Here is a 23,452-nt window from a genome sequence, read left to right on the forward strand (position 1 = left end):
ATTCTGGAAAATCCTTAATACTACTAAACTAAATATGTGGTTTTGGCAAGAAATATGATGAATGGTGAACATACTATAGATTTTGAAGTTAAAATGTTTACCTACTTACAATTGAGAATGCTGCACAGGATTTCCCAGCTTCTTTTGTATGAGTTTTCTAGTTACTCTTTAAATGCACTTTTCTTGCCTTTTGATGAACCAAAGAAAGACTGTTACATAAGATTTGATTCAGAGTAGTAATTCCATACTCTGTTATTTTTACATTATATAACAATTTTATTTCAGCACCTAGGTTCAACTTTAGTAATATTCTGTATCAATGTTGTATGTATTTTTTCTAAAAATAAATAACTTTTGATATATATGCCAGAAAGGAAAATATGTTATTATATTAGAACTAGCCCTACAAAAATTAAAAACAAAAAAGGGGAAAATAAACTTTTCATAAACCAAATTTTACATGTCAGGGGCCTGATTTTTTCAAAGTGCTGAGCAATTCATGAGAGTTACTGAGCACCCTTAGCACGTAGGGTAAGTCTCCACTGCACAGGTAACCCATGCTTTTACCAGGTTTTAGACCAAACTCCCTTACCATCCATGTGAAAAAATAACCTCTGACCCATGACTGGAGGTGCTTTAAGCCTGAACTACCTTATTTGGCTGGGGGCTATAGGTTAGAAAAGGGGCTCCGGTTTAACTTGGGCTGGAACCTACCCACTTTGTAGTGAGGATTCAGGCAATATCACTCAAGTGCTGATAGTCCTCCAATGCCTTCCCACAGTTCACCTCGAAGAACAGACAAGTTCTCCCACAATTGACTGGAAAAAATCCTAGAGCATCTCAGAACAAAGAAGCATGGGATATGCTCCAAGACATACACGGGCAAGTGCAGAAACAGTGAGGACATGATCAAGTGGGTAGGGCTTTGCTCTAGGGAGGGTTACCTAGCCTAGGCTAACCTGGGTGCTGAGACCTAGGTCCCAATCTGGAGGCTTAACTGTGCAGGGAAGATATACCTTTAGGGTACATCAACACTGCAAAAACAAAACCCTTCAGCAGCAAGTCTCAGCGTCTGGGTCAACTGACTCAGTCATGTCGGGCTTATGCTACAGGACTAAAATAGCCATGTTGATGTTCCTGCTCGGGCTGGAACTCAGGCTCTGACACAGCAGGGCCCAGGGCAGGACGGGTTGAGAGCCCAAGTGGGAATGTCTACACTGCTATTTTTAGTCCCGTAGCATGAGCTGAAATCAATTGACCCAGGCTCTGAGACTTGCTGCCATAGGGTTTTTGTTTGTATTTTTTGCAGCATAGTTGAACCCTTGGAGTCTTCAGTGGGAGCAGAGAGTATGCAGCGCTTCACAGCACGGGGAGATTTTCAGACTTGGCTGGCCAAAGTTGAGCACCTACATCCATATTTAGGTTCTTGTGGCCTGACGGATGACTAGCAACTGCTATTGAAATGCTTAGCACTGCTAGAAATCAAGCCACCTGCTTAGGTGGCTAAAAATGGATTTTGGTGCCAAAGTCTCCCATCCTACAGTTACACAGGTGCTCAACTTGATGCACATTGGATTCAATCAGCCTTCTCACCTTAATACAATTAAGCACCTGCATAATTGCTTCCAGGGTTTGAGATTAAATTTAAACACCCACATTTTAAAATTTTGGCCTTTATATTATACTACCAGAGTTTTAGAGGCTGCCAATCTTCAATATAAACTAAAGTTGCTCACACAAAAAAAGGCATGATGCTAGGAGGCACAAAGATTTTCACCACTGGTATCCTAACAGCAGGTTTTGATTTTCATCTCTGCTGAAAATGCATGTAGTAGATACATCCTAGTTTCTCATGGACATTTTGTCCATATTGCAAACCGCCAGGCAATTTTCTTTAATTGGCTCTCTTTGTTCCCAAGAAGTCAAGATCAGTATTGAAGATCATGATTCAAAAACAATGGCAGGGCTGTAGGTAGACACTACATAGCAGATCTGCTTACGCTGCACCTGGCTCCCGTCAGTGCAAACAAGCTTCCAACTTCCGTCAGCACCTAGATCAGAATGAAAGTTTGTTTTGGTTATTTTTGGTTATTTCTTTAACGAAGCATACGAGGAAGCTAACTAGAATTAAAATGCAAAGGTGTTATTCCTATTACATGCAAATTGATTTATTTCTTGCTATCAACACTTTTTCAACACTACCTCTTAGCTCCAACAGCAAAAACATGCACATGCACAAAGGCACATTCATAGATTTTAACACAAGGCCAAAAGGGACCATTATGGTCATCTTATCTGACTGCCTGCATAACACAGACCAAAGAATCTCAGATAATAATTTGCATCAAGCCCAGAACTTCTGTTTGAGCTATAGCATATCTTTTAGAAAGATATCTAGTCTTGATTTAAAGATTGCAAGTGATAGAGAATCTACCACATCATTAAATAAGTTTCTCCAGTGGTTAATTACCATCAATGTTAGAAATCTGCACCTTATTTCTTGTATGTGGCAGTCTGGTAATTATGCATGCAAATAATATTTCAGTGTATTTGATTTATTAGTACTCAAAGAGCAGCTGGCATTTGAATTACTAGAAGGTGCATAGGTGCTACTGTTTTCTAGTTTAGCCCTTGATACTAACAAAGGTTTTTTATTATTATCTCTGTTGCTTTTTATTCACTATATTCAGTCACTCTAGTGATTTCCACATAGACAGAAGACTCTCTTATGGTTACCTGTTTATGAAATGCATGACACTGTCATTGTGACCTGATGATTGTTCATGTCGCAAGTGGAATTTCTTCAGTTTTTTCAGTTCCACTTTAAGCCTCTTTCCTCTTCAGCTTTTAAGTCTTTTGTGTGGTTATGATTTTCATCTTGATAGTATTACAAAGAATCAGAACACTGAGTTCAAAAGGAAATTCCAGTTTGGTTTCAAGCTTACTAAAACTTCTAAATTCTTCTAATGCTTTGCAAGTCTTCACACAATGAACAAACAAGATAGAGCAAATCTGTGTGTAATCTGTTTTGTTATTTTATGACTGTTTTCTAATATGCTGTCACATGGGATGTACTAATAAAAGAACAATATTCATTTTAGAAGCTGATTTTAGTATCCTTGCATTCAAAAGTATACTTCTGATGGCTTTTCAGTCACTTCTCTTATTTCCCCTGCATTTTACAAACTCTTTACATGCATTTGAAACATGGAGCAACTGTACAAGAAAACTGATATATGTATCAATTTTCTTGCACAATTCTGTGTGTGTGTGTGTGTGTGTGTGTGTGTGAGAGAGAGAGAGAGAGAGAGAGAGAGAGAGAGATGGATGAAGGATCTGAGCACCCTCTATTCCTATGTCAACTGGAGTTGAGGCAACCATCTCAATATCTTAATTGATCAGATTCATAATAAGCAGGAAGTGAAACAGAAAGGAAGCACTAAAGAACAAAAAGTGTTCTTCTGTGCTTAGATTCTATAAATGGACTCTGTGCAGGATGTCTCCTCCTTCCCTATGCTAGTAGTGACTGCTACCCCTGCATTGCACTTACATCCACTTCAAGGCCTCTTTATGCTGCCAGAGCAAAGGCCATTCAGAGAGCAAGTATCATTTTCCAAGGGTAGTTTAGTGACTTCTGTATCCTTGAGGGGTGTTTTGTGCACTGATATTTGGTCCTATGTTGATATTAAAAAAATCAATTGAAAAAGCTATCACAAAATTAAGAAAAACAGTCACTGTGCTACGCCTTAGTTTTCAAATATTTTGAATTGTTTATAAAACGATGCCTAAGATTTTATCACTTTGCCTTGTCAGGCAAATCCTGTACACACACACCGCATGCACACACACACACTTTGCTCTGCTGCCATAACATATCATTTTGCTATCACACCTTAACAACAACAAAAAATAACTTATTTTTACTTGATTTTGCAGGTGTAAAGGAGGAAGAGCTGTCATACTTTTAACTTGAAAGGCACATAAATAGTTTAATTCGGTGTAGTTTTTTTCCCAACAAGAAGATCAACATCAGTTAGTCGCAGCTATTTATTTCTATAAAGTGTACTACAGAAAAGCTTTTTATTCTGAAATTTAATTTAGTATTTGAATATGCCAGACTGACAGCACTAGAAACTGAAGTGACTGAACCACAAAATATGCTCCTTCCTTACACCACAGACATGTGTGCAGACTCATCACTGAAAACTGGTCATCTATCCCCAGAAGTGTGTCCCACTCCAACACAAACTCTCCCTCTCTCTCCCCCCCCCCCCCGTCTACTGTGCCAATGTGCCTTAACCAAACTAATACAGCAAAATACTATTTTTTAAACAATTCATAATTAACCTGTGGAATTCATTGCCACGTATCAGAAAGGCCAAACTCATAGGATTCAAAAAAGGATTAGACATTTATATCATATTAAAAAAAATCCCATCTGATATAACTAGATGTTTTCATTAAGGGGTATAAACCACATGCTTCGGGGCACAGGCTTTTTCACCTTCCTCTGAAACATCTGGGAGAGCAGCTCCTATGTTTTTCACCCTGACATGGAAGTACTAACTCTTGTCATTAATGCCCCTCTGCTGAGAGAACTATTGTGGCAGCAATTTTTGTTTGAATTGTCTCTCTGTATCTAGACACTTTTGCACCAGGAACTCTATGACCATCTGCTCCTTTCACAAAGGCCACCAAATAGCGACCAGTTGGCAACAATTTTTGTCCACTACCAACCTGAGCCAAATTTGAACTAACTACACTTTAGCCTTAAACGTAATCAATCCCATTACCGATCCCCTGTGCTATCCAGTTCTCCTGATCATGATAAAACAAGTCTTCACAGTAATATATAAACCCTTTCCCCATGTGCGTACACACACACACCCTTCCTGAGTTTAGTAAATATTTAAATAATAAAGACTCATGCTAAATGCAGGTAAATTTCATTATATACACATGCCGTGCTGTAGAAAGATCATCTTGTGGCAGTAAAGGCAGATATTCTTTTATGCCACAAGAGACTCCTGCTATAGGGCTTTGTTATTTTGTACTCTGGAATGTCATGTCACTTTTCTTGCACTCATCCTCTTAGAAACCAGCCCAGGTGAGATCCCTTTTAGTTGCTTGTCATTAATAAACAAGAGGTGAAATCAACTTTACATGGCAGGCATTTCCTTATATGGTCAACAGCAGTGGTATCATATCACCTCATTGCAAGGCATATCATCACCTCCCATATGCACATCTTCAGTTTATACATTGCCCTGGAGGAGGAAGAGATGGGGCCTCTCCCAAAGTTCCATTCCAGAAATTTGTGAGGCTTCTATGGTAAAACACTGCTGAGCAAACTGCCAGTGCTCTGTACTTTTGGGAAGGCCCTTCACAGCCTGATCCTGCAAGGTGCTGTCAGCCCTCCACTCCCATTGCAATCATTCGGAATGGAGGGCACTCAACCTGAAAGGCAAACTCAGGGGCCTTGCTTTCTCCCTGAAAGCAAGACCCCAGATCTGATTTAATTATGTACTTCTTAGAAGTGAGGGAAGCCAGACAAACTTCCCCAAGCTGTGGACCATACAGAAAAGACTTGGGAGAAAATACATCCCATATGGCTTGGCTGGGAAGCTACTGAACATTTAAAGCAAAGGAACAGTGAGTTGCAAATGGGGGTGGGCTGGGCTGCATATGATGCCAATCACATCCACTTTAAATGGTCTTCACCGCCCAGTCACTTTGTCTCCCTCCAACTGCCTCACCCTCACCCAGCCGCTGCCTCCCTAGTGTGCTTCACAATGCAGTGCTGGGACACACCATGGTGACACCTCACACAAAGGCAGCCTGGCCTCTTCGTGAAGCCTGCCAGCATGTGGATAGGTTCCCCTGTCCCATCACCAGGCCCCTTCCCTTCCCCTTCGTCTTCCTCTGGCTCCCTGGCTCCACTTCCCCAGTCTTGCTTTCCTCCTTCCCTCCTGAGTGTCTCCTATAGCTTTGGCTCTCCTGAATCCCCTTTTCTTCCCATGCTCTCTGATCAGCCCAGGCCTGCACGATGGCACTGGAGTCTCAGGAGGGAGAATGGATGTCACTACTGGACCTGGCCTGCCCCATCCACCCACCGTTCTAGTGTCTGTCCCTGCCTCCTCTCCCCCCACTCGCTGAGACCATCCCCACCTCCTGCTGCCGCCTCCCACCCTGCCCCACCCAGGGGTCACTGTGCCCTGCCCCCCAGTTTTCTAACAGTCTGCCCAATCCCACTGTGATTTCCCTCCCTGGCCCCCAATTCCCAGTGCCCCCCCAACCCCACTCTGGTCTCTCCCTTCAGCCCCCAATTCCCAGTGCCCCCCAACCCCACTCTGGTCTCTCCCTTCAGCCCCCAATTCCCAGTGCCCCCCAACCCCACTCTGGTCTCTCCTCTCAGCCCCCAATTCCCAATGCTCCCCTGACCCAGCCCCACTGCGGTGTCTCTCCCCCCGGCCCCCAAGGAGCCACCGTGCTCCTAAAAGCTCCGTCCCAGGCGCGGCTCTGCACAACCTGCAGCCCAGCCCGTCTGTGCCGATGTTCGCTGCGCTGTTGCTGCGGCGGGCGAGGCGGTACCGCCGGCGGGCGGTGCTGTCCCTCCCCCGACCAATCGGGCGAGGGGGGTGGGAGGAGCCCAGGGGAGCTGCCCCCTCTGCCTCCTCCCCCTCCGGAGAAACTTGAAGGGAGCGGAGGCTCGCCCCGCCTGTGAGCGAGCGAGGGTGACACACACACGGCAGCACATGCTCCGAGGAGGGATGAGCTCCAGGGGCCAGCCACTGGCACAGCTCACACAGCCGGGCTGCGTGGGACTCTCAGCACCGAGCTGCCAGCAGCTCAGTCCAGCATCCAACGGAGGCGACTGGGAGGAGAGACACGCACCTGCCATCGCCATCCACCGCCCGCTGCTCTTATAACTCCAGCGCCCTGCGCGCTCCCACCGCAAAGGGTCCTGAACAAGTTGGGAAAGAAGGGGCTGGGACAGTCCCCACCTCTGCTCCTCTGAATCCTTATTTCCACGTCTCAAGGAACTGGACTCAGCAGCTGTTGGCACGCAGGGACACACGGCAAAAGGACAGGGTTTGGAAAGCAACGCCGATGCTTCAAGGATCTCTCTGAACCTCTTTTTGGAGGAAGACCATTGGGAAGATTTTGATGGTACAAAGTTGAGGGGCAAAGACAAGGAAAAGAGCAGCTTGCACCGGAAAAAGGGAAAGTCCCCCACTCTCAGAAGCTGGGATCTGTTTCCGAGCTGAACTTTGGAAAGTGCAAGAACCTGCCCAAAAACTAATAGAACAGGAGCCACAACAAAAGCGGTACGAAGAAAAAACATTAACTGCAGCTTTTTGAATTGCAAGGCTTTTTTTTTTTTTGGTGGCTTCACTTTCCATTGCGTCTGTTTTTTCTTGAATTCAGTTGCTTTTTAAGCTCACCCCCCTTGCCTTGAAATGCAGAGGTTTTTTTATTGAATCTCTTGTCTTGAACTGCAGTTTGTTCCTTGACGCTTTGGGGGGAACAGAGGGGGAGGGACTTGTCTTTGAACTGCATTTTTGGATCCACTTTTGTTTTCATCTCCCCTAACAACCCACAACAACAGAATCTTCATCATCATGTCTTTTGACCACACCACCATATACACAACAGCGAACAGTTCCACCAGTGAGCATGGGGACGGCAAGCCCCCCACCATCCCCACTGTCATGTTCATCTTTGGGGTGGTGGGCAACCTGATTGCCATCGTGGTGCTTTGCAAGTCCAGGAAGGAGCAGAAGGAGACCACTTTCTACACGCTGGTGTGTGGGCTGGCAATCACTGACCTCTTGGGGACCTGTCTGGTGAGCCCAGTCACTATTGCCACATACCTGCAGAACCGCTGGCCGGGTGGATCTGAACTGTGTGAATACAGCTCCTTCATCCTCCTTTTCTTCGGGCTCTCTGGCCTCAGCATCATCTGTGCCATGTCTATAGAAAGGTACCTGGCCATTAACCATGCCTATTTCTACAACCATTATGTGGATAAGAAGCTGGCAGGGCTCACTCTCTTTGCCATTTATGTCTCCAATGTGCTGTTCTGCGCCCTACCCAGCATGGGACTAGGCAAATCTACCTTACAGTACCCCCAAACTTGGTGTTTCATAGACTGGAAGACCAAGGAGGCCACCCATGCCGCCTACTCCTACATGTATGCCGGCTTCAGCTCCTTCCTAATCATGGTCACGGTAGTCTGCAATGTCTTGGTGTGTGTGGCCCTGATTCGCATGCACCGTCAGTTCATGCGACGCACCTCCCTGGGCACAGACAACACCGCCAGCCGCTTGTCTGACTTTCGCCGGCGCAGGAGCTTTCGTCGCATGGCTGGAGCAGAGATCCAGATGGTCATTTTGCTTATTGCCACCTCCCTGGTTGTGGTCATCTGCTCCATTCCTCTCGTGGTAAGTAACACTGCACTGCCCTTTCCATCTTCCCCACCACCAAGTCCTCTGGGACAAAACTCACCCACCTCCTTTTAGTCTGTGGCTGTAGGACAAGGCTTCTATTTTCTGGGCTCTCACAAGTCACTAAAACAATTCTAATGAGATTACACACACATAGGCAGTGATCTAAACTTATTTTGATTTAGAATGGTAACAAAAATAAATGCTTATCCTCAGCTGCAGGTGCCTTTGACATTGTAGTGTTAAAAATACGACAAAAAAACAGAGTGGCTTCCCCAGTATCTCAGAGAAATATCATAGGAAAATCCTGGCAAGACTCTAAGGTATCTTAAAATCTGTTTTTAAATCAAACTGCAAGTGAATGTGGTTTGGGACAGGCCTGCACTTGAGGACGCTTAATGCATTTTTAAAGTATTTGCAGTGTTGCTGTGTTAAGACACAGAGGAGAGCGAGGTTATTATGTATATAGCACCAACAGTGTGCAGTGCACTTCACAGAAAGTACAAAAACAAGCTCCCTGTCCCGAAGAGTTTACCATCATAGGGTTAGAGTCTACTACCCTTACTCTCCTTGAGTCATGCCTTAATCTGTGGGCACTCTTGTTGATTTCTCAGCTAGAGTAAGAGTGGCAGAATCTGGCCCTAAGTAATCTAGAGATCATGTTAGTACCGGGCATGATCACAGATGACTGGCTAACTTCCTGAAACAGATGAACAGATCACTTGGGGCCCAATCTTGAAGCTACTACCATTGGTGTCATTGACATCATTGGCAGTAGGATCCAACCTTTGATTAGTGAACTAACCTTCTTCTTGCCCTCCACCTTAACTCCAGGGGAAGCGAATACCAAAAATACCAGCTTTGGGCTCAGTCAGTGCTTGCCACTCAACACAAAATTACAAATAAAACTTGGCAAACTTTTTTCTCTTGTTGACTCAGATACATTAAAAGAAAAAAAAACAATTGGCTATGCATAGTTGCCACCTTCCCAGAACAGGATCTTGTGAGCTGAGCGGTAGGAGTGTTATTAGAAAGAGATGGTTTTAGAACACAGATAATTGTAATGGAGTTTACTGTAGGTGGCAGCTATCCTGGAATAGCCCCATATCAGGGTTGTTATTATAACAGGGATCCACATAATGAGGGTAAAATATGATTGGCCAACTAGGATTGTGAACTATTCAGTTAAATAGTATAATTGCAGGGGTCAGGCCAGTTTTGCCACATTACTAACATGTATAAAACTCAGTGAAGTGCAGCTGTGCCTGGATCCTGGCATTTTGGCTGCAGCCACTTGGCCTTCAGCCTAATGTTTTGCAGTGCACCCTGGCACAACTGCTCACTTTGCCATGTTATTGCTTGCAGGACATCTTAATGTCTTGGAAAACATCTTAAGAATTGGAAGGTTGACTCAATTAAAGCATGGTTTTTGTATCAGCATATAGTGTGGGTGTGCATGTGTGTTAGGGTGACCAGATGTCCCGATTTTATAGGGACAGTCCTGATTTTTGAGTCTTTTTCTTATATAGGCTCCTATTGCCCCCTACCCCCGTCCCAATTTTTCACACTTGCTGTCTGGTCTCCCTAATATGTGTGCACCCATGTGCATGCACACATCAGATCCAAGAACTGTGCTTAGAGCTGTGTAGCCCAAGATCAGAAACTGCGCAGTTATTCTGTTTTCCTACTCAATCAACACTCAGGTCATATAATTGCTAACCTCCTGATATTGGACTGAAGATACTTAATTAGATTAAGCTGACATTGTAACAACTCTGAAAAATATTTTAATACCATATTATTGGAAGGAACATAGGTAAATGCAAGAAAAAGGATCTGAAAGTTAAATATAAACTAGTGGGTGAATCTCATGCAGGACCAGATAGAGAGGAGGAACTAAGAAGTCTCAGTGCCGAATACAAAGAGATGTGGTTCAATTTCATTAAAGATCATGGAGAAACTTTTACAGAAAGAATAACCAAAATATACGGGGTGGGGGTGGCTGCACCAGAAAGGCAACTGGATTGTTGAAAATCAAAATTAATGGTCTTGGGGGGTAAGCGGTTTTGGTGGGAGGCTGGTGACTGCATCATCTCAGGTCTTGTCTTCACTGCTAAAAGTGTGGTACTTTGTACCTCAGGGTAACATGTGTCCTGAGGTAAAAACAGAGCATAGACAAGGCACTTTTAGTTTTACTGCAAGGTAAGCGAGGGGAGGTCAACTCTATGCCCCGATCTTGGGTTGGCCTTGCCTACTTTACCTCATGGTAAAACTAAAGTGCCTGGTCTTCACTGTGTTTTTAACTCAGGATAGCTCATGCACCACATTAGTTACCCTGTTTTTGTTAGCAGTGAAGGCAAGACCTAAGGGCTGATCTACACATAGATGTTGTACTAATTTAACTGATTCAGGCCATGTCTACACTACAGGGAGTATAGTGGCATAGCTATGGTACATCACTGTGCCGGCATAACCTTGTAGAGTGGGCGCAACTGACTCCAACAGAAGGGGTTTTACCATAGCTGTAGGAACACCACCTCTCCATGCTAAATTAGCTAGGTTGGGGGAAACATTCTTTTCACACGCTGATGTAGCCATATCAACAACTTTTAAGCATGGGCCAGGCTTAAGCTATAACCATCTGAGCACCTTTACACTGCTATAACTACATCCATACTTGTGGGGTTGGCCCGCTTTAATGACACTGGTACAACTTTGTGTGTAGACATGTCCTTAATGTTCTGAAGGAAATAAGGTGCGGAATAGTGGAAGGAAGGTATGAATATGCAATATACCTTTAAAAGCAGCCACTGGGCAGAAAGACTGGAAAATCATTAACCTGCCTATACATTTTATGAGCCAATGCAGATCCTGTTGATTAAACTTAGAGCCCTCACTACAGAGGGAACTGATTACAGAACAGTCTGTTCTGATAAGGAAGAGGGGGAGCATCCAGATACTGTTGGTGGCACTCTGCAGTTACATAAGGCAGACACAGAGGCTTCTTTGTGGCTATGAAATTTTCTGATGAGCTGATTTCCTATTGGTGACAGGAGCTGAATAAACCATAACCTAATAGGGTCAGAGCAACACAGCTTCTGTAGGAGAGAATCATATCATCTTACTTTCTCAGAGTGAGCTCTTTCAGGAGATAATAAAATAGATAAGGTGATCCAGTGGACTTTATTTACGTAGGTTTACAAAAGGTTTTTAAAGAACTTCAGAAAAAGAAATAACCATGGTGTAATAAATAAAGTCTTGTCTTTATTTAAAGAATGGTTAAACAATAGGAAACTGAATCATAGTGAACAGAAGGTAATAATGGGATGCTCTCAGAGCTCAGTGTTTTTAATATTTTAAAGATTTGAACAGTGAATCAGTGAAGTTTTATGATGGCACTAAATAGCTTTCATTAATAAAACCTATGAAATATTGTGAGAAACTTTAGATGGACTTGAGCAAACAAAAGAGCATAAAGACAGATAAAATGAACCGACAACATTAAAAGGAATGCACTCTAGCAAAAATAATCTAAATCTTTCACATACTCTTCTCTGAACTTGCAGAAAGTTATTGTGGATGGCCTGGTGAAGAGTCTGATCAAGGAAATAAGATAGAAAGTAATACAAAACATATGTCCAGACCTTTATCCAAGTTCATCATTGGTCACTTCATCTTAAAAGCAATATTTAAAGGACTGCAAGGTTTCCAAAATGGCAGTAAAGGTAGTTAAAGGTATGGAAAAGGTGATATTAGAGGGGATTTGATTGAAAACATAGTAGAAATTAGTATTTGTGTTTTTGCTTTTACACTCTCGAAAGAGTAAAGAGATACTTCATAGTCAAATTTTGGAATTCAATGCTGCAGGTGGTCAATTTTTTTTAAAGGGCATGATCATTTAATGATCTCTAACAATACATTTAGCTTGGTACGCTAAGGTAGTAAGAGTAATAAAATCTCATATTCCACTGCATACATTTGATCCCTGAAGGGGCCAGAAAGGAGTTTTTAAACTTAATTTATAATTGTCCCAGGGGTTAATGTTGTTTATTTTTCCTCTGAAGTATCAGGACTGTCCATGGCCAGAGGTGAGATGGCAGACTAGATTTTGGAGCAATGGCATGATCACCTATGTCAAATATTAAATCCCTGTGGGACAAAGCATATTTGGCTTACACAACTACAGAATTTGTTTCCTGCTTGCTATTAACTAGGTGTCTATTTATAATATGTCAATAGGTGATATGGGGAAGTTTTTATGAGAACAGGTGAAAACTGGGTAGAGGGCTACTCCTTTGTTTATTCTGCATAATAACTATCATAAAAGGCACTTGATGGTACTTCAGATGGGTAGAAATTGCCACTTATATTTACATTTAGTCAGAGGGAAAAGCAAAAACCAGACTCTTGCACTGTGTGAGCAGAAGCAGTAGCAGCCAAGTGATTCTAGAATCTAATCACTTGGGCATAAATTTCAGAACAATTTCAACACAGCCACGAGAAGCAATTCATTAATACACCTTAAAAAAAACACTCTTTGCTCCCAGTAATTGAGAAATCTAACTAGTGCAAACCTGTTCTGGTGCCAGGGTTTGATCAGTCTCAGTTTGCTTCTTGCTTTAATTAGAACTTCAAACTGGACAACTTCAAGTGTCAAACTAGTTCTGATACACAGTAATCCATTGCCTCAAGGTAATTGAGTGGATTGGTTGGATGTTCATAAGAGGCCAGGCTGACTTTGCTTCATCAAACAATCTTGTAAAAGAGCATTTTTCAGCAAAACATTATATGCACTTCAGTGTTGCTCTGCAGAAGATGCTGTACGTGAATATTAATTCAGTTACTTAAGAAATGACTGAACTGGCAGATCCATTCAGTTTCTTTTTTGCCAGACATATGATTAATAATGATACATGCAGTTCGTATGGGCATGTACTAGTAAAACTAGTTTGATATGCCATTGGATTTTGTGATAAAAGCTATGGCATAGGCTTGTTGGGAATGTAGTAACAGCTGTGTACATTCTAAAGTTTTCACAAAGTAGGCCCAAATTAAGTGTCTTTTATACATACCTAGTATGCATCTGTCAGTGGACTATTCGGAATATAGACATCATAAGGTGATTTACTGCAATGTAACCAGACATTGTTAGTGATTGGAAATCATTATCAACTATTTAATCAGCACTACAATAGATTCTCATATTACAGTAAGCTCTGCCAGGTAAACATAAAGGGATGTGTCAAGTACATGAATTTCCTGTTCAGACGCTGTTAGCTGATAACTAAATTTACCTTTTAATCATTCACATTAAACTGATGGTCCAGAATTACAGCTATGTAAAAATAGAATGAAAAAGATCAAATTTTAAAGTTGGAACAATAACACATTTCTTATGAGTGGTTTTGGCAAATTCTTTCAAGATGTCTCTGCTGTATCAGTTGAATGTATTAGTAGTACTCCCCTGCTAATTTCTTCCTGATCTTGTTTACATGGAGTATAAATGTCAGTTGGAAGGGGCTGAAGGAAAATAAATACTGTGCATCTAACCACAATATACTCTCTTATGGAGCCCTAGCTGTCAGTGCAGGCAGTCCTTCAGCAAAGATTAAATGGTCTGTGTCAAGACAGATGTATGTACATTTGCAGGGTATACTTGAATTTGCTGTGGAAGAAGTCCTTTGCATTTAAAAAAAATCTCCTAAGAGGAAAGGATCAGGAGAAAAATCCTCTCTGGCAATTTAAACTTTATATTTCTGAGATTTATTCATTTTTTTCAAAATATCAGCATTATTCTTCTCCTCCGTACACAAATAACTAAGTGAATCTTCCAAGAATGGCTTTTAAAACGAAGGAGCAGATGTCAAAGAAAGCTAACGCTGCTGCTTTCTGGAGTTCTGACTGCCTCTTCTCAGACACAGAGTCTATGTAAGAGAGATGACAGCGTTTCAGTGCTGAAGTTCATCTCAGAGAGGTGGGAGTTAAGCAGCAGAACTCTTTAGTGCCTGCATGGTTTGTGGCTGGCATTGGTAATGCGTTCAAAGAACATTAAATTGGTCATGGCATGTCTTTCATGGTACCTCTCCCTGTCAAAGCAAGTACCACAGTTAGTAACTGATCTTTCGTGTTTCCTCAAACTAGAGACAGGAAGAGGAGCTTTTAAAAGTGTGACAATGGTGCCACCTAGTGGTAAGATTCTCCACCAGACTTTATGGTCAAACTAGATAATCGGGTTACTTTTATTGCACTAACACAAACTCTCAGGGCCAAATGGTGAAGGCTTTTCTTCACTACAATTCTGTAGAATTTGCCCATATTTTATGTATTTTAATGTATAGAGGAAATACATTTTAAATAAGTGTCTTATTTCAATTGTTCCTCAAGCAGTGATACAAGGGGACCACTCAGGTCAGAAAAGGTGGCAATTTTGCTTCCTAATATGGTAACTAAAAAAAAAAAATCCCTTTAAGAGGAACTAATTGGTAGTTATATTGATAGCGATACTCTCCATAGTACTTTTATATCACTGACTGATACTTGTATCTCTACCTAGTAATTATCTAACTTTAAGCAGGTAAAGGAATGCAATCCTGAATATAGATTACATAGCGATAGCTCAGAAAATGATTACTACAGATTGAGCAGGACAGCATAGGAACCATCAGATACTCACTATCTTTCACTGATACACATATTAGACTCAAATTCCCACTCAAGAGGTGGACCTGGCATTTTTTTTTTTTTTAAGTTGCTGAATTTAAAGTTGCTGGGCATGAATTCAAGTCCTGAATTCTATGTAGGAAGAATCAATCCAAACCTCACATTACTGTACTGAATTGTGAAATTTTTCATCAGTCTTGGATTGTTTCACACACACTTTTCTGGTAAATATGACTTTAGAGGTTTTCTTATGTTTTCCTTCACTTCATTTAAACCTCTTGTCTGAAACCGTATCCAACTGGGCCAAAACCTGACAAACATTCACTTCAGAAGTCAAGACAAAGAGGAGAATTCATAAAATCTGTTATTGGTTCTGGATATTTATGATATCAAATAAGGAAAGTTGATTTGCCTAAACTTACCTGATAGTGTCTGCAAAGCAGGTAGGGTCTTCCACAGGAAAGGCTTTCCAATGGCTTTCCTATTCCTGGGACACATTTCAAGTCCTGATTGTTAGTTAAAGTTATTGTTTGAAACTGTTCAGCTTGGAACACTTCAACATAATAAGCTCTGTGTATCCAAACCAGTACTCATTAAGGTCACTGGAAAGATAACCCCATTGACATTAGTGTTGGACTGGACTTTATGCACAGTAGTGATTGCAAAGGCTCTTAATGAACAAGCTAGAACTGTGCTGTTGTTTCCCCTCTCTTTAAAGCAAGGAGCCTGAATGGTCAACTCCTACTATGGATAAACAAGATCCCAATCAAGTGTTAATTCACTACAAAATTTCTGAGTGGTTACTTAGAAACACTATTTAAACAAACTTCTGTATCCCAGCAATTGAACTGAACATCCTGAACATTTCAGGGTTATTACTTTTGCACCTTTCAATCCAAACCTAGATGCAGACCCAGCTGGGAAGATCTAAACAGTTCTGCTCAGTGCTGGAATCATCCTAATCAATGAAAAATCTGGCCGTTAGAGGCAGCTGTTAGCATTTCTTAAAACAAGCTCCAACAAGCAGAATGTTGAGGGTATTAAAACATTGCCTTGAAGCTCTAATAATGGAAGCTGTCAGCACAAATATTTCTTAACTAGGGATTAGGCAGCTCTGGGCTTGTCTCCGGAGACCAGTTTGCCTGATAGCTGGTAATGTGGATTTCATTTGGTTTTAAACATACAATTATGAGAGCCTAGCTGGAGGAAATATGCAATGATTAGGTCTCCTCAATTGGCCTAGGGCCTCCTGTACCCCTGGCTGGCAAAGATTTGGTTATACAAGGATTTGGGTCTAAATCTTGAATTCTGGGCCCTATAAAGAGAAGGAAAAACAACCACCTGGGATTTGAAAATTAAAAAACTTTAGGGATGAACTGGAAAGGTTCATGGATACAAGGATACTTCAGGGGTCTAGGCAGTAATCAGGAGGGGAAATGAGAGCAGTTCTTTCCCTCAAGAGTAAGGAAAAAAGGTCAATTTACAGCATAGTTCATTCCTTGATCTTTGCCCTTTCCAAAAATAAACCTGCTGCTGACATGAGAAGCTTGGCTTTGCCAACCTCTCCCCTTGTTGTAACATGCAATTGCTAAGCCTGATTTCTTCTTTGAAATGTCATCTCTGGTTTGCTGCATTGAACTGTAAATATGGGTCTCTCTTTTCCCCTTGACAGGTACGTGTCTTCGTGAACCAACTGTACCGACCAGACATAGTGAAGGATGTCAGTCAAAACCCTGACTTGCAGGCCATCCGCATTGCTTCAGTGAACCCCATCCTGGATCCCTGGGTCTACATCCTCCTCCGCAAGACAGTGCTCAGCAAAGTCATAGAGAAAATCAAGTGCCTCTTCTGCCGCATTGGAGGGGCTCGAAGGCAACACTCTGGGAGCAATTTCAACTGTGCGGATGGACGCCGAACCTCCTCCGCCATGTCCAGCCACTCACCTTCCTTCATCTCTCGGGAGCTGAGGGAGATCAGTAGCACCTCACAGACATTGCTCTACCCTCCAGAGCTAAGTGAAAGTAGCACTGGGGGTCGCATGCTGCTGCCAGGAGCCAGTGCTGGTCTGGCTCAGTGTGACACTACATCAGTGAGGACATTACGCAGCTCAGAGACCTCAGACTCTTTGCCGGGACAGGACTCTGAGAGTGTCTTTCTGGTGAATGAAGTCGGGTCTGGTGGCGAAGCCAGCTCTGTGCCCAAAAGCAGCTCCCTCCAGGTCACCTTTCCCAGTGAAACGTTGAACTTATCAGAAAAGTGTATATAGCAATGAAAGGAATCACACACACATGATCCTTTCCCAATACTTTGGAAAAACTGGTGCAATAGACATGCACTCTGCCTACTTAAGGGGACCGGGGGGGTCAGCTACACTCTGAAGGGCTATTTTTCTCTTGCCATGTGATGGGTACAGTTCTTCCAGACTACTGAGGATCATACCATGGAGCAGTTGCTACAGACAGGCCCTGCCATCACAAAACATACAGGACAGGTCTAATGGGTTTGGAAACATACACCGTTATTACCTTGTATTGCTCTGTGACATAAGATTGCTGCTGGGACTCTATGGCTGAAAAGATCTGTCATTTTTTGTCCAAATCTGCTAGAAATGTATTTTCTCTCCCCCCTCCTGCCACAACTATCAAGGTTTTAAGTCTCTGGGTACTAGAGACTTGAAGGCGAGACAGTTACTGGGAACTGGGTAGAGATACTATGACGACTGCCTGGTGTACAATTTTAAAGAGTCTCACTAATGCGTGAAAATGTGAATTTTTATTGCTGTAAATATCATCATTTAAAATATTTAAAAATCTATTCTTCTCTATGAGAAGGTTTATTATTAATACAAGGTATATAGAAACAATTGCCAACCTTCATTTCCTCCGAATAGTGCCAGCTGATGATAGACATTCTTGAGTTAGGTTTGTTTTCCATACAAGTTTACAGGTAGGTGGAGAACTAGTTCTCTAGATGGGAACAAATAAAAACTTTTTGAATTAAATGGAAACATTTTGTGCTATTAAGGGAGAAAAGAAAACACACCTTTTAAGTTTAATATATTCTTTCCAGTATGTGTACATTCTAAAAAGCTAGATTTTATTTATGTGCTGTGAATATTTATCTGCAGAACACAATTTCTCCTAAGTACTAAGGCCCCAACCTTGCACTCTTACACACATGCTTAATGGCACTCACAAGCAGTCCAATTGAAGTCAATCAGACTCTTCACATGAATAAAATTAAGCATTTGCATAAATTGCTTTTGGGGTTGGGGCCTAAAACTTTCAATTCCTGGTTAATATTTTTAATATTCACTCTAGTTTAAAAATCACCAATGTACTAAAGGTATTTTTATAACATTTATCCTTTTACTTTAAATGAGTAAAAAGAATCTTATGATTGAGTAATCTGATATTCCATCAAATAATCATATGAAACAAGCAAAGCAGAATCTTCATTACAAAGTAGAGGTATATAATCTCACACCCCATACTCAGCCCCAATGAGAATTATTTACCACTAAAATGTAGTGCCATAAATAACTGTTAACCAGTGATGAAAAGGAGTTTTGTGTTTATGTTTTAAAAGATAGATCTTGTTCCAGCAGCATTGTTGTATCAAACATTAATTATGTACAGATCTTTGGGAAAAAATTGTCAAAGAAATATTAAGCATGTTATGTTGCTTACAGTGTTTTCATGTGAATTGCTTTATTGTAATTAAAATCCTGAGCCTGATATTGATGATATGTTTAAGAAGCAGTTGTACTGACCAAAATCATTTTGGAGATCGCAATTAAATGGAAACATTCCGCTTGAGTTCAGGAGTTTATGCAAGTCTTTAATTGTGCGTGTAATTCACTCAGTGCCAGCCCATCAGCCCTCATCTTAATAAACCACAACTTTCAAACCACGCTATTTAACAGCTGTCAAAATGACCTCCATTCCTTCGGTTTCCAAAGCACTAAACAACTATCAAGGAGTCATCCTGCAGAATCTCTGTTGGAGTACAGCTCGATGAATTATTCCAAAACACACTTGAGTCTTCATTCAAAATTATTATATAAAAATCTTTGGCAGTGCTCTCACTCTTGCTGTGCTTGCTGTCCGCTAACTTTGGAGCAATTGAGTTTTGCGTGAATGAATAGATGTAGAAAGTGAAAGGTAAGCCCGTACACACAAGTACTTGCATCAAAAGTGGTATGTATTGCAGTCTATAAGTATCTGCATGGGGAACAATGGATGGAAGTTGAAGCCAGACAAATTCAGACTGGAAATAAGGTGTACATTTTTAATATTTAAACAATTTACCAAGGGTTGTGGTGACTTCTCCTTCACTGACAATTTTTAAATCAAGCTTCAATGTTTTTTGAAAAGATACGCTTGAGGGATTATTTTGGGGAAGTTCTATGGCTTGGAGTAACTCTTGAAGTGACAATCTGCATCTAAAATTGACAATCTGCATCTGAATAATGGTCAGACTTCTCACTAGGCACAGAGGAGGGGGAAAACGCTCTTAACCACTGCAGCTATCTGGGCATCCAGGACCAAATGTGGATCTAAAATGACCTATCAAAGTTGTGAACCTGTGTGACACTACCTCAGTCATATAACCTCTTGCATTCCTTCCCACACCTACCAATATTACCTGTGTCTCGACTGAATTGAGCCTCAGCTAACTAGCTCTCTCTCATCCAGGTCCCAAGCTCTGCTCATTACGTTGGAGAAAATTGCTACTTTTCTAGCATTGACTGGTCTCATGCTATCTCACCACTGTTTGTGTAACAGCCATCTCTGCTGCTTGTGTCATCTGAACAGTCCTCCTTCATCCACACTTCATCTCTTTTCAAATTTAATTGGAAAGCATCTCTTTTCTCCTGATCTGATCTAATCTGTTCTGCGGAGGGTGTGTGTGTGTGTGTGTGTAAGTTACTTATCATGGTGATGAAGTCCTGCAACCCTTGCCTACATCTTAATTTCTCTAATTTTTAACTCTAACTCTGACATAGCTATGTTAAGCCATGTAGTATACAGTATATTTGAATGGAAAATATATAGACAAAAAACTGTTCCCCAACATCCTTTTATTGCTTGATCTTGCCACAATTGTGCCCCTATAGATAAACCACAAACACTTCCTGTAGTTTTTCTACTAAACTAAGGTGTGAAATATTAAAGGGTAAGTTGTTAGAAGCCTTGAAAAGTGGAAAATATCAATTTTGTTTCCTTTGCTACCTGTAATTGCTCAAGGCAATAAATTCTGGCAGTTGAAGCATAAATAGGTTTCAAAGATATTTCCCTTTCAGTTTAAATGCTTTCCCTCTTTGGGACCGAAAACTCTTGCTTTGGCTAGAAGTGTTGGTCAAGATTTTTCAATACCAATTTTTATTGTAATGATTATGTTTTAAAGTAACATACAAAAATATTAATACTTTCAGAAACAAAAGACAATAGGTTGATCAAGTACATTACATAACATACTAAACATCAGGGGCACACCTCCCTTCCCAGCACACATCCCTCCAATGACCCAGCTTCCACAATAAACAGTCACCAATGATAGGCAGGGAAGTCCACGCTTTATTTACAATATGGAGATATCCGACAAGCAAGACCTAAGCATGCAAAACACAAAACACTGTACAACATTAGAATGAGGTTCATAGCACCAGATGTCAAACTTCCTAATTTGGGAATAACACACCATCACAAGAAGTGTGCTAGGTGCTCCCTCATACAAGACGTTACTGCTCACCTCACTACCTGGAACTAATAATCTAATCTAATCTAATCTAATCTAGAGGGAAACACATGTTCTGTACATTTGGGATGTAAGTGCAGACCTCTCAAACCTGGCCCAACAATCCACCCAAGTTGACAGTATGCAAGGGCATCCTTTCATGAGCCTGACACTGCACCTCTGAAGTCAATGAGAATTTTACAACTAATTTCAATGGGAGCAGATATGGGTTTATATAAACTTGGGACAGGAGGAAGGAGGAAAACCCTTTGCACCCATGAATGTACCACACACTGGAAGGCATAGAATGAAAAGACATATCAGGTCATCTAGTCCAATTCTCTCCAAGTGAGACATAGCAAATATATCCTATCAATGCATACAAGTAGAATTACAGCCCCAGGAACAAATCTTCAAATAGGAGAATTTTCCTGTACCTGAAAGATCTGCTCTGATCCCTCTCAGTGCCAACATTACCTTAGTGGAACAATGATCCTCTTGAGGCTGTGCAATAACAGGATGACCCCTTCATGGCTGCATAGTACATATATAGTAAAACAGTTTTACAGTGCCTGCTGTTGCAACAAGTATAGGTTTATCAATAGTTCTATTATAAAGCCTGTCTTTGGGGAATTAAGGAAAATTTAATCTGAGCTGAAACTTAGCCTATGAATATCAGTCCTGGAGAAGATACGTTTTCCAAATTACAAAAAAAGCTTTAACTGTTTTTTGTCACAGAAGGGAAAGATTATAAACACACACATCCTATATATGGGTGTTCTATACATTAGAACCCCACCCATGAAAGGGAGATCCATTATGAATTACTGAAATTTTAGAATTAACCAGCAAGCAAACAAAATGAAGCATTCTGTGTTCCTTGAGTGCAGCACAAGATGTATTTTGTTCATTTATTTTAGCAAGTGTACACAGTCCCCACAAAGCAACAGGAATAAATGCTATCCTGAATAAGTGGCCTGTTAAAAACAAAAAATCATCTAACTCTTTATGAGTGCAATGCCATATCACAGGGAATGTGACCAAACAACACAGCAATAGATTCCCTTCTTTGTAGTCTTACTGTAAAATCATCATAGCACAAAAGAGTTACATCTAAATATCTATTCCTAATCCATTCCCCATTGTGCACTGGGGACTCCTAACATTTTATGTACTGTGGCGTATAAGGAGATATACTGAAGTATACTGGGATGGGTCAAGGTAAGACATGGGCTTGGAATCTGACCCCAGGTTTACAAGGAGTATCTGTGATCTGTAACTTCTTCATAAAAAACTCTATCCCCTATTGAAAATAAAGACTTCTGAGAACAAGCTTTCAGAGTCACACTTCAATTGTGTTGATCTATAATGTTAATTATTAACAGGTTTGAGCTGTAATACTTAAATCAACTTTCTCTTTTCCGTTTTCTTTTTAAGTAACTGATAATTAATTACAAGAGAAACAGCAGATGTTGTTTAGTCTGTGCAGTTAAGAAATTGAGTTGGATGAAAGCAGTTATGATAATGTAATTAGTGTTTTCAAATTATATTTGTGAAGTCTTACAATATGGGTTTTAATATCAACGCCTAGTTGATACTATGTATGCAGCAGGAATTCAGGTCTTCGCTTATCTGTTGTTTTTTCACGTTTTCTTTAAAACACTTTTCCTCTGAAAAAGCTACTTCAGAAATAATGACCCCTTCTATTTTACCCTGTTCCACTGCTGCTAAAAAAAATTCTTCCAACACTTGATAAATAACGTTAGATTTCAAAAGAATACCAGCAAAAGATTATGCTGCACTATCGGGCTCTGATAAAAACGGCATCATCGGGGGTTGTAGTACATTCCTCCTTCTCAGTTATGGTCTCTACTGTGCCCGAAGCAGACACAATCACTACTGTTTTAGTTGCTGAAACAGTTTTCTCCTTCTCCGCGATAGCTGCACAAACTGCCACAATCTCATCACTTTCAAAGTCATAGTCTGGGATTGATTCATGGGCAACATCTGCTTCTTTTGCCTCAGTTTGCATCGCCTTAGTCTTTGTTGCTTTCTTTTGCTGATCATGCAGCTTTCTTGCCCAGGTAAGGTCTTCCTTCCATAGTTCAGGGCTCATTGGACAGATGTGCAAGGCCACCTGAAAGCTTCGAATTGCCTAAAAATGAACAGAGAGCGGTTAGCATTTTTTGAGCTGACATGTTTAATCACAGAGATGAAAACAGCCTTCTAGGTCGTTTAGTCCAGCTGTGACTAAGATGATTATTTCAGTATGTTTCTATTGCTCTGTCCAGCCCAATTTTAAAATCAAGTAACAGCACTTCTCCCATTTTCCCTAGAATGCTTTTCCATGGTTAGTTTTTACATATAATTTGGGCCTGATTTTTGAAAAATTGGATGTGCGTGCCTAATTTGTGTGAAAATAGAATGAATACATGAACAAATCATGTGCTTGTCCAGCAAACGGTACATAACTTGCAACTGTCACGTACAAATACCCAGTTTGTGCATGCAACTGTGCTAATTACCAATGCAAATTAGGATTGCAATTGAACACACAACTGTTTGAAAATCAAGCCCTTATGAAAATGTTTGCTATTATTTCAAAT

The 23,452-nt window shown here is 41.1% G+C and overlaps 3 protein-coding genes across 4 annotated transcripts in view; 2 read left to right on the top strand and 1 right to left on the bottom strand.

The window, feature by feature from the left end:
- The window catches only part of LOC135972348 (myb/SANT-like DNA-binding domain-containing protein 7), a 554,005-nt gene that overhangs the window by 272,272 nt on the left and 258,281 nt on the right, over positions 1-23,452 (top strand). The window lies entirely within an intron of this gene.
- PTGER4 (prostaglandin E receptor 4) lies at positions 6,717-18,925 on the top strand. The gene is made up of 2 exons (XM_005282147.4): positions 6,717-8,444; positions 16,780-18,925. The coding sequence occupies exons 1-2, from the start codon at positions 7,623-7,625 to the stop codon at positions 17,371-17,373; spliced, it is 1,416 nt and encodes a 471-aa protein (XP_005282204.1). The 5' UTR covers positions 6,717-7,622; the 3' UTR covers positions 17,374-18,925.
- Positions 20,475-23,452, bottom strand: part of TTC33 (tetratricopeptide repeat domain 33) — a 105,339-nt gene continuing 102,361 nt past the window's right edge. For both annotated transcript variants that reach the window (XM_005282146.4, XM_065550038.1), the window contains exon 5: positions 20,475-23,001. In XM_005282146.4, coding sequence (XP_005282203.2) covers positions 22,648-23,001 — 354 coding nt within the window. In that variant the 3' untranslated portion in view covers positions 20,475-22,647. The remainder of the gene's footprint in view (positions 23,002-23,452) is intronic.

Source organism: Chrysemys picta, chromosome 6 (genome assembly GCF_011386835.1).
Source record: "Chrysemys picta bellii isolate R12L10 chromosome 6, ASM1138683v2, whole genome shotgun sequence".
NCBI classification, from domain to species: Eukaryota; Metazoa; Chordata; order Testudines; family Emydidae; genus Chrysemys; species Chrysemys picta.

What these genes read in the sequence shown, in the direction of transcription:
- PTGER4 (XM_005282147.4), top strand. Translation starts at nt 7,623, where the DNA reads ATGTCTTTTGACCACACCACCATATACACAACAGCGAACAGTTCCACC. An exon ending in TCTGCTCCATTCCTCTCGTG is followed by an intron (nt 8,445 to 16,779) that starts GTAAGTAACACT and finishes TCCCCTTGACAG; the next exon opens with GTACGTGTCTTCGTGAACCA.